The 12,317-nt window shown below is 45.3% G+C and overlaps 1 protein-coding gene across 1 annotated transcript; it reads right to left on the bottom strand.

The window, feature by feature from the left end:
- Positions 1-4,285: 4,285 nt before the first annotated feature.
- On the bottom strand, positions 4,286-10,081 carry LOC125521664 (MA3 DOMAIN-CONTAINING TRANSLATION REGULATORY FACTOR 1). The gene is made up of 4 exons (XM_048686714.2): positions 9,906-10,081; positions 9,462-9,741; positions 6,585-6,679; positions 4,286-6,386 (listed from the first exon to the last, which is right to left on the bottom strand). Exons 2-4 carry the CDS (start codon positions 9,724-9,726, stop codon positions 4,596-4,598), a joined length of 2,151 nt encoding a protein of 716 aa, XP_048542671.1. The 5' UTR covers positions 9,727-9,741; positions 9,906-10,081; the 3' UTR covers positions 4,286-4,595.
- Positions 10,082-12,317: the final 2,236 nt, after the last annotated feature.

Below are 12,317 nucleotides of genomic sequence, written 5' to 3'. Positions count from 1 at the left end.
GCAACAAGAAGGTTTTGTCAATCCTAAAGGTGCTAACAAAGTGTGCAAGCTCCAGCGATCCATCTATGGACTGGTGCAAGCATCTCGGAGTTGGAATATATGCTTTGATAAAGTGATCAAAGCATATGGTTTTATACAGACTTGCGATGAAGCCTGTATTTACAAGAAAGTGAGTGGGAGCACTACAGCCTTTCTGGTAAGTATATGTGAATGACATATTGTTGATCGGAAATGATGTAGAATTTTTCTGGAAAGCATAAAGGAGTGTTTGAAAGGAGTTTTTCAAAGAAAGACCTCGGTGAAGCTACTTACATATTGAGCATCAAGATCTATAGAGATAGATCAAGATGCTTGATATATTTTTCAATGAGTACATACCTTGACAAGATTTTGAAGTAGTTCAAAATGGAACAGTCAAAGAAGGAGTTCTTTGCTGTGTTGCAAGGTGTGAAGTTGAGTAAAGACTCAAAACCCAACCACGGCAGAAAATAGAAAGAGAATGAAAAATCATTTCCTATGCCTCAGCCATAGGTTCTATAAAGTATGCCATGTTGTGTTGTGTACCTTGCCATGAGTTTGGAAAGGGGGTACGATAGTGATCCAGGAGTGGATCATTGGATAGCGGTCAAAGTTATCCTTAGTTACCTAATATAAGAGGACTAAGGAAATATTTCTCGGTTATGGAGGTGATAAAGAGTTACGTCGATGCAAGATTTTACACTTGTCCGGATGACTCTAAGTCTCAATCTGGATACATATTTAAAGTGGGAGCAATTAGCTAGAGTAGCTCCATGTAGAGCATTGTAGACATAGAAAATTTGCAAAATACATACGGCTCTGAATGTGGCAAACCCGTTGACTAAACTTCTCTCATAAGCAAAACATGATCACTCTTTGGGTGTTAATCACATAGAGATGTGAACTAGATTATTGACTCTAGTAAACCCTTTGGGTGTTGGTCACATGGTGATGTGAACTATTGGTGTTAAATCACATGGCGATGTGAACTAGATTATTGACTCTAGTGCAAGTGGGAGACTGAAGGAAATATGCCCTAGAGGCAATAATAAAGTTGTTATTTATATTTCCTTATATCATGATAATTTTTTTATTATTCTTGCTAGAACTGTATTAACCAGAAACTTAGTACATGCGTGAATACATAGACAAAACAGAGTGTCCCTAGTATGCCTCTACTAGACTAGCTCGTTCATCAAAGATGGTTAAGTTTCCTAGCCATAGACATGTGTTGTCATTTGATGAATGGGATCACATCATTAGAGAATGGTGTGATGGACAAGACCCATCCGTTAGCTTAGCACGATGATCGTTTAGTTTACTGCTATTGCTTTCTCCATAACTTATGCATGTTCCTATGACTATGAGATTATGCAACTCCCGAATACTAGAGGAACACTTTAGTGTGCTATCAAACGTCACAACGTAACTGGGTGACTATAAAGATGCTCTATAGGTGTCTCCGATGGTGTTTGTTGAGTTGGCATAGATCGAGATTAGGATTTGTCACTCTGTGTATCGGAGAGGTATCTCTGGGCCCTCTCGGTAATGCACATCACTATAAGCCTTGCAAGCAATGTGACTAATGAGTTAGTTACGGGATGTTGCATTGCGGAACGAGTAAAGAGACTTGCCGGGAACGAGATTGAACTAGGTATTGAGATACCGACGGTCGAATCTCGGGCAAGTAACATACTAATGACAAAGGGAACAACGTATGTTGTTATGCGGTTTAACCGATAAAGATCTTCATAGAATATGTAGGAACCAATATAAGCATCCAGATTCCGCTATTGCTTATTGACCGGAGATGAGTCTCGGTCATGTCTACATAGTTCTCGAACCCGTAGGGTCCGCACGCTTAACATTCGGTGACGATCGGTATTATGAGTTTATGTGTTTTGATGTACCGAAGGTTGTTCGAAGTCCCGGATATGATCACGGACATGACGAGGAGTCTCGAAATGGTCGAGACATAAAGATCGATATATTAGATGACTATGTTTGGACATCAGAATGGTTCCGGGTGAGTTCGGGCATATACCGAAGTACCGGGGAGGTTACTGGAACCCCCCGGGAAGTATATGGGCCTTATTGGGCCATAGTGAGAGAGAGAGAGAGGAGAAGGGATCCTAGGAGCCCCCCCCCCCAAGCCCAATCTGAATTGGGTGGGGGGTCCCCCCCCCTCCCCCTTTCCTTCCCCCTCTCTCCCCCTTCCTTCCTCTCCTAATCCAACTAAGGAAGGGGGGAATCCTACTCCCGGTGGGAGAAGGACTCCCTTGGGCGCGCCATAGAGGGCCGGCCCTTCCCCCTCCTCCACTCCTAGTTTTTTCAAGGCAGAGGGGGAGAGTGTAGGAATTTGAATGCAAATTTCAACATAAGGCAAAAAATTGTGCTCGTAAGTTTTTAACACCTAGACCACTTGCCTGCTTTGGCATACACACCCGATCCCACGCAACCAAGCATTTTGCCCCCGAGAAGGTGTCACTGTTTGACCAAAAGAAAATGCGTCTACGGTTATCAATTTCCTCTAGGACGCTTACAGGGAGGGAGAAGCACATCATGAAGTATGTGGGGAGGCTGTCGAGGACGGCGGAGAGCAAGATCAAGCGTCCTCCACGAGAGAGCAGGAGGGCACACCATCCGGCCAAGTATATATCGTAACGGTCTATGACGGGTTGGAACGCGGAGGGGGGCAGTTTATGAGGAGAGAGGGGAAGCCCAAGGTACTTTTGCGGGAAGGCAGCCACGGAGGTGCCAAGTGTGGCCGCCATTGCGGTGGCCATTTCTGGCTCAATATTTAGGGGGACGAAAGTGGTTTTTGAGAAGTTTATGGTTAGCCCGGTCGCGTTAGAGAAGTCATCGAGGATACGCTTTAGGTTGGCGGCTGCGGAAGTGTCTGCCCTAATAATAATTAGGATGTCGTCGGCGTACTGAAGGACCGGGCAAGAGAGACATGGGGAGATGGGATGTGCAAGCAGGTTTTGCTCACAGGCCTTTATGATCATTCTTTGGAGCACATCGGCAATTATTATGAAGAGAAACGGGGATAGGGGGTCCCCCTATCTTAACCCATTTTTGACTTAAATTCGATCCCTTTAAAAATAGGTGCACCATCTCCTCGTACGTGATCTGCTTATACGGTGGACCCCATCCACATCCTCTCAAGCAAAGCACGTCTCTAATCTTGCATGGTCTGTTGATGCGATTGACAATCTTTTCTTTATGTGTTCAAAAAAAATCTTTTCTTTACGTGCGAGTGGCAAGAAATCTCTGCATCTTATATTTTTTACTGGACCAAATAAATCACAAATCCAAAGGTCCCTTACATCAACGTAGGCTCTACCGGTTCTCAAAAAAAACGTAGGCTCTACTCTCTTTCCAGATATTAGTGAACTCCTTGCCAAACTGAGTCTGATCAGTTTTGGAAGCAAATTCCTTGCCTTGATTTAATACTTTTTTTTTACCTTGCATGCGCCAATAATTTGTGAACACCGGCATTAGTCTTGGCCATATCAATAGGTTTACTATCTATCTATGCAGTTTCCTATACTGCGGGTTCATTACAAGTAAAGGCAGGGGGATTTTGCAAATATGCGCGCTGACCCGCTCGAGCCCGAGCAGTCCAGTTGTCGCTCTGTGATTGGCCCAGGACCAAAGTTGCACATTGGATGTAAGTTGTAGGACTGGGTAGATTCATTTTGCAAGTTATAAGACTAAGGGGATGTTTGGTTGAGAAGTCCTAGGACTTTTTCTAGTCCAGAGACTAATCAAAAAAGACTCTTTAGTAGAGTCTTTTTCTAATCCTTGTAGAAAAAATCCATCCCTTTTGGTTTCTAGAGACTTTTTCTAATCTCTGGGACTAAAAAGTCCCTGAACCAAACACCCCCTAAGCCATCACATCTCAGACAAGTTCTAGAACTCCCAATGCTTTTACCTCCTTTGAGAAATGGCCTCTACTCCACTTTGCCAGGTACCCGTGCGCTTGAGCTTATGAAAGAGGTGAAGAGGTCCTGACACAGTTCAGCATTTGGCTCAATCCAAGGCCTCCGGACCAATCCATTGAAATCCGGGAGGCAAGACCAAACGTTCTCAAATTTATTTATAATGTCATACAGAGAGCGAAACTATATCCATAGCGTTTCGAGATAGGGTGATAGCCACAGAAAAAACTGTCGATTCAGATGTGCCGCAGGTCGCTGCTACAGTTAGTTTCGGCATGATGCTTTCCAAATCACAAGTCGTCAATGCAGGGGAGACAGAGGCATAGTAAAAACTTTTACATGAAGTTATTTTTTCTCCTCTGTTCTACTTGATGTAATAAGAAAAATGTCTATGAAGAAGTTGAAACGGAACACAGCAAGAACAGCAAAGGGTATGTCCAGAGATGCAAAGATCTAGACATGAGCCGCCACCACAAGCAGGAGGGGCTCGTTGACCTACCTACGACGCAAGTCCAGGGACGTGCATCAGAAACGCAAACGCAAATGCACACCAACTAGGTGGGCTGCACCACACTACGGCAGCCTGCGCCTTCGCGGTCCAGCTTGATGCTTCCTGCTCGCTGGGTCATCGGTTCAAGTCGAAGCAGCAACGCCGAAAGAGGGTACGAGCCATCCGTTCTTCTTCCCATGCTCCACGTAGGAGAGGAACTTCTCCCTGGCATCAGGTATGTCGAGAGCCAGATCGTCAAGCCCGTCCCTGACCCTGGAGAACCCCTTGGTCATCTGGTTGATGGTTATGATCCCTTCGCCAAAGCACTCGTGCAGCAGAGCAAGCATGCACTCTTTCTTCTTCTCCATTGCCATGACGAGCGCCTTCTTGACCACCTCGTGATTGAAGAAAGGCATGCCCATCTCACGGATGCACTTGCATGCTTCCCCTACATCGCCCCCGCTCTCGTATTCCTCCAGGAGCTTTGTTATCTTGTCCTTGGCGTCCTCCACGGCCCATCCTGTCCCACCGCCCCAGCATCTCAGTAGCCTCTCGCCTGCGTGGCGGGCAGAGGCAAGTGAGCGTGCCATGTTCAATGTTTCAGCCCCACTGCACTTTGGTGGAAGGATGCTGCCAATCTCATCTAAGTTCAGAGGTGCAAGCACATCATCGATCACTGCCCTCGCTAGGAACAGTCCCAGCTCATCTGAGGCATCCAATATGTCCAGTGCAGTATCTTCTGCAGATTCAAGAAGCATTATGAATCCCTTGACGATGTCTTCACTGGAGAATAGCTCCATGCTTAATGAGGATAGGAGAACTGACGCCATCTCTTTCTCCCTGTTCTTGCGGTCCATGGCAATTGTTATCAGTTTCTTGATAAAGACCGGGTTGTACTCTGGTAAACCAAGTTCTTTGAGTGTGCGAATAAGCTCTGGTATATCATCAGAAAGGAAGTACTCATGTATCATAGACACAGCCTCCTTCTTGTACCTCCTCAGCTTCTCATGGTCATCATCTTGGACACTGCCGTTGGCACCTGAAGATTCATACGAAGAGTCAAGCCAACCCTCGGAAACTGCTTTCGATACCAATGTCTGGAATTGAGATTTTGCGGATGGTATATCAAGGGAGAGATCATCAAGACTCTCCACAATACGGGAGAAACCCTTCACCATCTGACTAGAGCTTATCAAACCTTCTTCAGATGCCTCCTTCAGAAGCTTGACAATAAGGGTTTCTGCAGCTGGACTTTCCATTCCAAGAGTGACAGCTCGTTTCACGACCTCATGGTGGAAAAATGGCACAGCCAACTCTCTTATGCACCTACACGCCTCCGCTGTATCACCATTCTTGATATATTCCTTTAGAAGATCAGTAATCCTCCTCTTTACCTCCTCCACTGTGATGTGAGTTGAACCACCCCATCGTCGCTCAAGTAACTCTGCATGGTGGGGTGCTGAAAGATAGCTCTTTGCTGCAATTTGTAAAACTTGCAAGCCCTTAGAAGACTCTGTCAGGCTTCCTTTTGCCTTGTTGAGAAAAGCAGGTGGAAGAATGTCATCTACAACTGCTCGTGCAATGAAAAGAGCAAGAACATCAACTGCATCAGGTATGTCAACAGCCAAATCATCAACAGCCTGTAGCAGCATCACAAACCCTAGTTTGATTTGAGTTGAACTGAGCCCATCACCATACAGAGATGATAACAGCACTGATACCATCTCTTTCTCCTTGTCATGTCTGTCCATTGCCATGGAAACAAGCTTCTTGACAAAGTAGCGGTGGAAGTCATCATAACCGAGCTCTTTAAGATCAGAACCTGTCTGCTTAACATCACCAGTGCTGAAATATTCCTCAATGATTGTGACAAGAGATTTCTTGTAGTCCTCTAGTGGGGTTGTAGCAGGGGCTTCAATTAATTCATATGGTTCCTGATTAACAAAACACAACACGATGAGTGTCCAAAGTTAGGTTGAGTACTGAGTATTAACCACATAACAAGTTAACAGCATATATAGACAAAGCTGAATATTATATTTACCAGTTTCTTGTGACTAAAAAAAATCAAACGGTTCAGCATTGCATGAAAAAATGACTGGAGTATACAGGTCAAGACCATGAAGTATTACCTCATCGCTATCATAGTTTGGATCATTTCGGTCAAGGAATGTGGCTGTATCAGCGTCGATAAGTCTTCCCCATGTGCCTTTGCCACCAGCACCATCTGTAGTACAGAAGATCAACAAATCAGACATTTTAGCAATTTTCTATATTACAAAAGTAGAAATGAGAACTAATAGACCATGAGACACTGGAAAACACAGCCATTTTCGAAGTGCAATTAGTTGATAGAACCTATAGCGATATTCAAGAATTCCCCAAACTCAAGGCCCCCACAATGTATTAGACTTGGATTGTGAATGGGTAATCACTGTTTCTATCGTGGAAGAATCATAAACTGAACATCATACTGTCATGTAACATAATCACATGACACGGTTTTTTTCAATAAAATAACACACATACAGTACAGATTTTAAACTCAAGAAATTGCACATTTGCATTCTATATTAGGCCACACAGCAACTACATGGCGTAATGAATAGATGGACCCATTTTAGATTTTTATGCTACAATAGCAGGGACAAGAAAAGAAAGTATCCCTGACAGCTAGTCTCTGGTGATAGCAACTGAAGTCAATGCCTCGGCAGTTTTAATTGTAAAATCTAACCATATGCGTTTAGGGTGAGTCCAGGTAGTACAATATACACTTCACTGAAGATCCCAAATACTCCACGCCCAATGTGTACAGGAAATAAATGGAAGCTAAACAAGCAAGAAAACAAAGGACCAGTAACTATAAGCCCAGAATGACAACTTCCTTTTCTAATGAAACAGAGTGAAAATTTCAAATAAGAAAGGGAAACAAACGACGATGCACAGCTTCTTAACAAAACACATAATCAATTGCTACCAGAAAGAGAGAAGCCTGCATTGCAACATGCTGCAATACACTATATCTATACCAATATAAAAGGACCCAAAGCGGCAGATCCAACTTATCCCGGCCATCAAACCATGTCAATCCAACGACCTAGATTGCTCCAATGGCGAGCACTCAACATGTTTAGCGTGCAAATAATATCTATACCAATATAAAAAGACCCAGTGAGGCAGATCCAACAGATCTCGGCCATCCATTAGCATTAATCCGACAGTCCTTATTGTCCTAATGGTGAGCAACTAAACGCGTTTAGTGCTAAACGCGTTTACTGCTAATCAATCCTCTCTCCCTGATTCCCTTCCTTAGTACACCTTTCACAAGAAAGGAAACTGCCACAATGAACCGCCCCACGACATACGTAAGAAAGGGAATCAGGGGGTGATTCTCCGTTGAATTAGTATAATTTTCAACCCATTTGTAGGAAGAGATGGACCTGCCGCTGATGGTGTTTACACAAACAATTTTTTTTATGCTACTTCTGTAAAGAAAAGAAAATTCAGGTGTGTCTTCAAGCCGAATTAAGATTACACGTGCGTTGCACGTGCGCATTTACTAGTCATACCAAATATCAGTATCAACAGTTCAACACTAATCACATAATTGGCATGCAGTTAATATTCTACCTAAATCAAGGTAGAATTAATATTTTGCCAAATATCACCATGCATTGCACGTACGCATTTACTAGTTCTATAAAAAACTAGGTTCAAATAACAGCTAGAAGTAATAACAATAAGGATACCAAATGAGTTTTCCAGTTATTACGAAAATAACGAAAAACAGTACAGACAGCTAACATAAAAAGTGGAATAATAATCAGCAGGATCTAGTATAATCATATATAGGACATGCATACATACACATAGATATTGACCAACTTCCATCGGCTAGAATTATGAGCTGAAACAATTAGAGGAATACAAACAGACCATATCCTAACAGAACAAGAGATGGCCAGCTGCTCATCATACAATATGATGATCACGAGTGGGGAACAATTCACACGACAATATAGACGGCAACCATCACAGTCAGCCCATGGCACATGTTACAAGTAAAAGGAATCTGAAGTGCTCTGTCTTAGCAAATGTCCTGTAAAAGATGGTTGTCTTGCCCACACAAGAAAAGTCAGTGGTATCAACTAACTGAAAGCTTCTTATCAGGAAGAGGTAGATAATATACTCGGACGGACGAATTTACAGTACCATATATCAGATCCTGGGATCTGAGTACTCCTATGGATCGAAAAAGCAGAGCGACAAAAAAATTCCTAAAGGGTAACAGATGCAACCAGAATACTGGTAATCAATTCAACCAACATAGAAGAATGCTACACGGACAGATTGTAATTGCCATTACCCGACAAAACCAATCCCCTTTAGGCAGCTCAGGAGTCAGGAGCACAAATTAACACGCACACGGAACCAACAAAACCAATCCCCTTTAGGCAGCTCAGGAGTCGGGAGCACAAATTAACACACACACGTAACCGATAAACTGCTTCATGCATGCAAAGCTAACCCTCGCCACCAACAGCAGGTGTATGCCATCAAAATGCAACGGTTATCAACTTACCAACCTACTGCAACAAATCGAAATCGGCAAACTAGTGAACAGTCAAACAATCGATGACCCCCCAATAAAATTTTGTCGGCGCTGTATGATGTATAGGCCACAATGTGCTACCTCCATATAACGAGAGCCTCACCTCAATGAGACACAAAAACTAGCAGCATGAGCATACGAGAACTACAAGCATAACTTCGAAATAAACATCAACAGCAAGATCAACTCAGCTGCTAAACCTGCATTCCCAGAACCCTAAACTAGGTCGACTCCACATAAGGCATGAACAACAGGCTACGCAATCCACTGAAGCAGTAACAATAGCAGCACATCAACATTACGTCCTAATCAAGCACGCAAAGCTCTAAAACCAGCCCCGTAACAACAGGGAAGCTATTAATTACATAGGGCACAAACAGATCGAGCGCCACCTCACCTTTCTTAAGCTTGACGGCCTTCCCGGAATGCGACCGTCGCGCGTGCCTCGCCCCAGCTCCGCCCCCGCCTCCCCTCGCGGCGGCGGCGGCGGCGCGCACCTGCTGCTGGTGCAGCTCGTACTGCTGCAGCAGCGCGGAGGTGGTGGTCCCCGTGGGCGAGCGCGGCGACGTGAGCGAGAGCGTCTCGGCGTTCTGCACCGCGATCCGCAGCTTCTCCCGCTGCTCCTGCGTCAGGAACCCCCCATCGTTCCTCGGCGACGCCATCCCGAATCCACCGCCCTGCGGCCACAATTACAGCACCAACCAAAACCAAACCAAATCAGCGTCGCCTCGCACCGCACCGAAATGGGGAACGAATTAGAGCGGGGGAGACGGGGGGCGGCCGCGAGAGGGCAGCAAGCACGGCGGGAGCCGACGCCCTATCCAGACATAGCAGTACGTACCTAGGGTTTCCTCCGCGGATCGAGCGCCCCCCAAACCCGTGCGCGAGATTTGCGTGCGTGCGCCGCGGCTGCAGAGCGAGCGAGCGAGTGGTATGGTACTGACTTTTTTTTTCCTCCCCTCCCCTTTCGCTTTTGGTTTTCCTCCTGGAGGAGACGAGACTGAGCCGATGGAGAGAGGGATGGATAGGGGGTTTTATATGGAAGGCGGCGTGGGTTTCGGGACACGTCGCCTGCACCAGACACGCTCTTCGACCTCGTGGGACCCACCGTGCCCGAGCCCACGTGTCATTGAGACTGCATGAGGGGCTGTTGTGTGGGCTCACCGGTTTCGAGGCCCACTGGTTTGGGCCGCGGATCCCTATCCCATCCCCACGTGGCAGGCTGCGGTTCGGCCGCTCGTGGCTCGCTTCGCGCACACGGGTTAAGCACATAGCTGCTGCTGACATGTGGGGCGTGGAGTACTTTGAGCCCACTTGTCGGTGGGACGTTGAATATTTTAGGGGCAATAGATGAGTGGTCGGTGGGAGTCGGATCAGGCCGTGGGAGTTAGGGTTTTGCTTTGCTCGGCGAGGTGGTTTGGGATCTTCTGTGGCTGGCCAAGTTGGCGTCAGTGACAAGAGGGAGGTCGTGATTGGCCCCGGGCGGTGTGGATAAGGCGAGTGACGGGCCGGATGAGTATGACGCGTCGGACTAAGGTCAAGATTCGGTGTCATCTCTTCAGTGACAACCTCCTTATGGTCTATTGATCTTTTTGTATTTTGAGCCAACATTTGATTAGAAATTTATAACTAACAAAATGTTAATGCATGCCATAAGAAATTATATCATTGAATTCATATTTGAACATAGTTTTCAGTGACATTATTTTTTGTGACATGTATTACCATTTTGTTAATTAAATTCATGGTCAAAATTTGGGATATGATATAATACTAAAGGAACTAATAAATCAGAACAAAGATAGTACTACTATCAGGTTGGGAAATCCACTTGCAGATTAATTATCACAAAAAAGACCTTCCAGAAGAATTTATCTTCTTTCATTTGTCCGATCGTTCCTCAATTCAAGAGAGACGTCACGTTTGTGGTTGATTTTGTCAGAATTGGAGACGGCACATGTTTAGAGCGTCAGAATTTATTAAGCAAAAACAATCGCAGTCGTTACTCATTTTCTCATTTCCTCGGAGAAACACAAGAACATGCACGTATTTCTTTTTCCTTAATTTTTGCCTAATGATTGTGTCCGGCCGACCGGCAGAAGCAAAGCCCCAGTCTCGCGTGGTGCGTACAATCAATTATTAGAGTTGTGTCGAATATTATGTATAAAGTAGGTTATAGTTGAACTCTAAGTAGTATTGTGTTTAGATAGTATATGGAGTCGTGTCCTACTATGACACTTGTATCCTAGGCTTCTCATATATAGTGACGGTAGACACACTTTGTAACTTATGCCAACATAATAGCACAGGTACGCAGGGGAGCCAGCGGCGTGTGCCGGCGCCCGGGTAGCCGGTGTGCAGTATTGTGACGGTGTCACGGGGAGGAGCGCCCATACTCAGGCCCCGGGGATGTAGCCATATCGATGAACCTCGTTAACAAATCTCGGTGTCATACTCGTGTGATTGCTTGGTTCTTGTATGATCGACAGAGTGCCTCATATTTATTCTAACAAGTGGAATCATGAGAAGAGGCTGCTGAAGTTGATCTAGAGGATGATCGTCGTTGTCAAATCGTTGTGGAGGCTATACCTCGGTGTGTCGCAGGAAGGAAACAGCGGAATCCACAAACCAATTACGGCGAGATCGAAAATCATCAGCATTCAGCGAGATCGCTCGAAAGCGCGTGCAACAGATAAATTTGTTTGACTCCGGATCAGTGCGGCGCGTGTCTAGTGCAGAAGGCCGAGCAGTGGTCATGGGCGAAGGCTCGGCTGAAGCGTGGGACTGTCTGGTGCGCAGTGTGGCCTCGTCCTAAGTCTATTTTAAACCTTAAACTCGTAGAGGTAGTCGGAATTGAACCCTCAACTTTGAATCCCTGAAATCGGCACTTTGTATTCATCAATCTCGGTCAATTCCAACCCTAAACCAACCCTACACTACTTGTTGCGTCGGGAAAAAGACAATCCCGGCAGGAAACAGTCGTTTTTTGTCGTTGACTCTACGGACCTACACGTCATATTCATCTTCCCCGCCTCCATACATCCAATAGTGTGCCACTTTGTTGGGGAACATAGTAATTTTAAAAAAATCCAACGCACACGCAAGATCAATCATGGTGGTGCATAGCAACGATAGGGGAAGAGTGTTGTCCATGTACCCTCGTAGACCGTAAGCGGAAGCGTTATGACAACGCGGTTGATGTAGTCGTACGTCTTCACGATCCGACCGATCCTAGTACCGAAAGTACGGCACC

Source organism: Triticum urartu, chromosome 7A, assembly GCF_056163025.1.
Source record: "Triticum urartu cultivar PI428250 chromosome 7A, HENAU_Tu73, whole genome shotgun sequence".
NCBI classification, from domain to species: Eukaryota; Viridiplantae; Streptophyta; class Magnoliopsida; order Poales; family Poaceae; genus Triticum; species Triticum urartu.
Note: the sequence above shows the minus strand (reverse complement) of the source record. Positions and strands in the feature narration are given on the sequence as shown.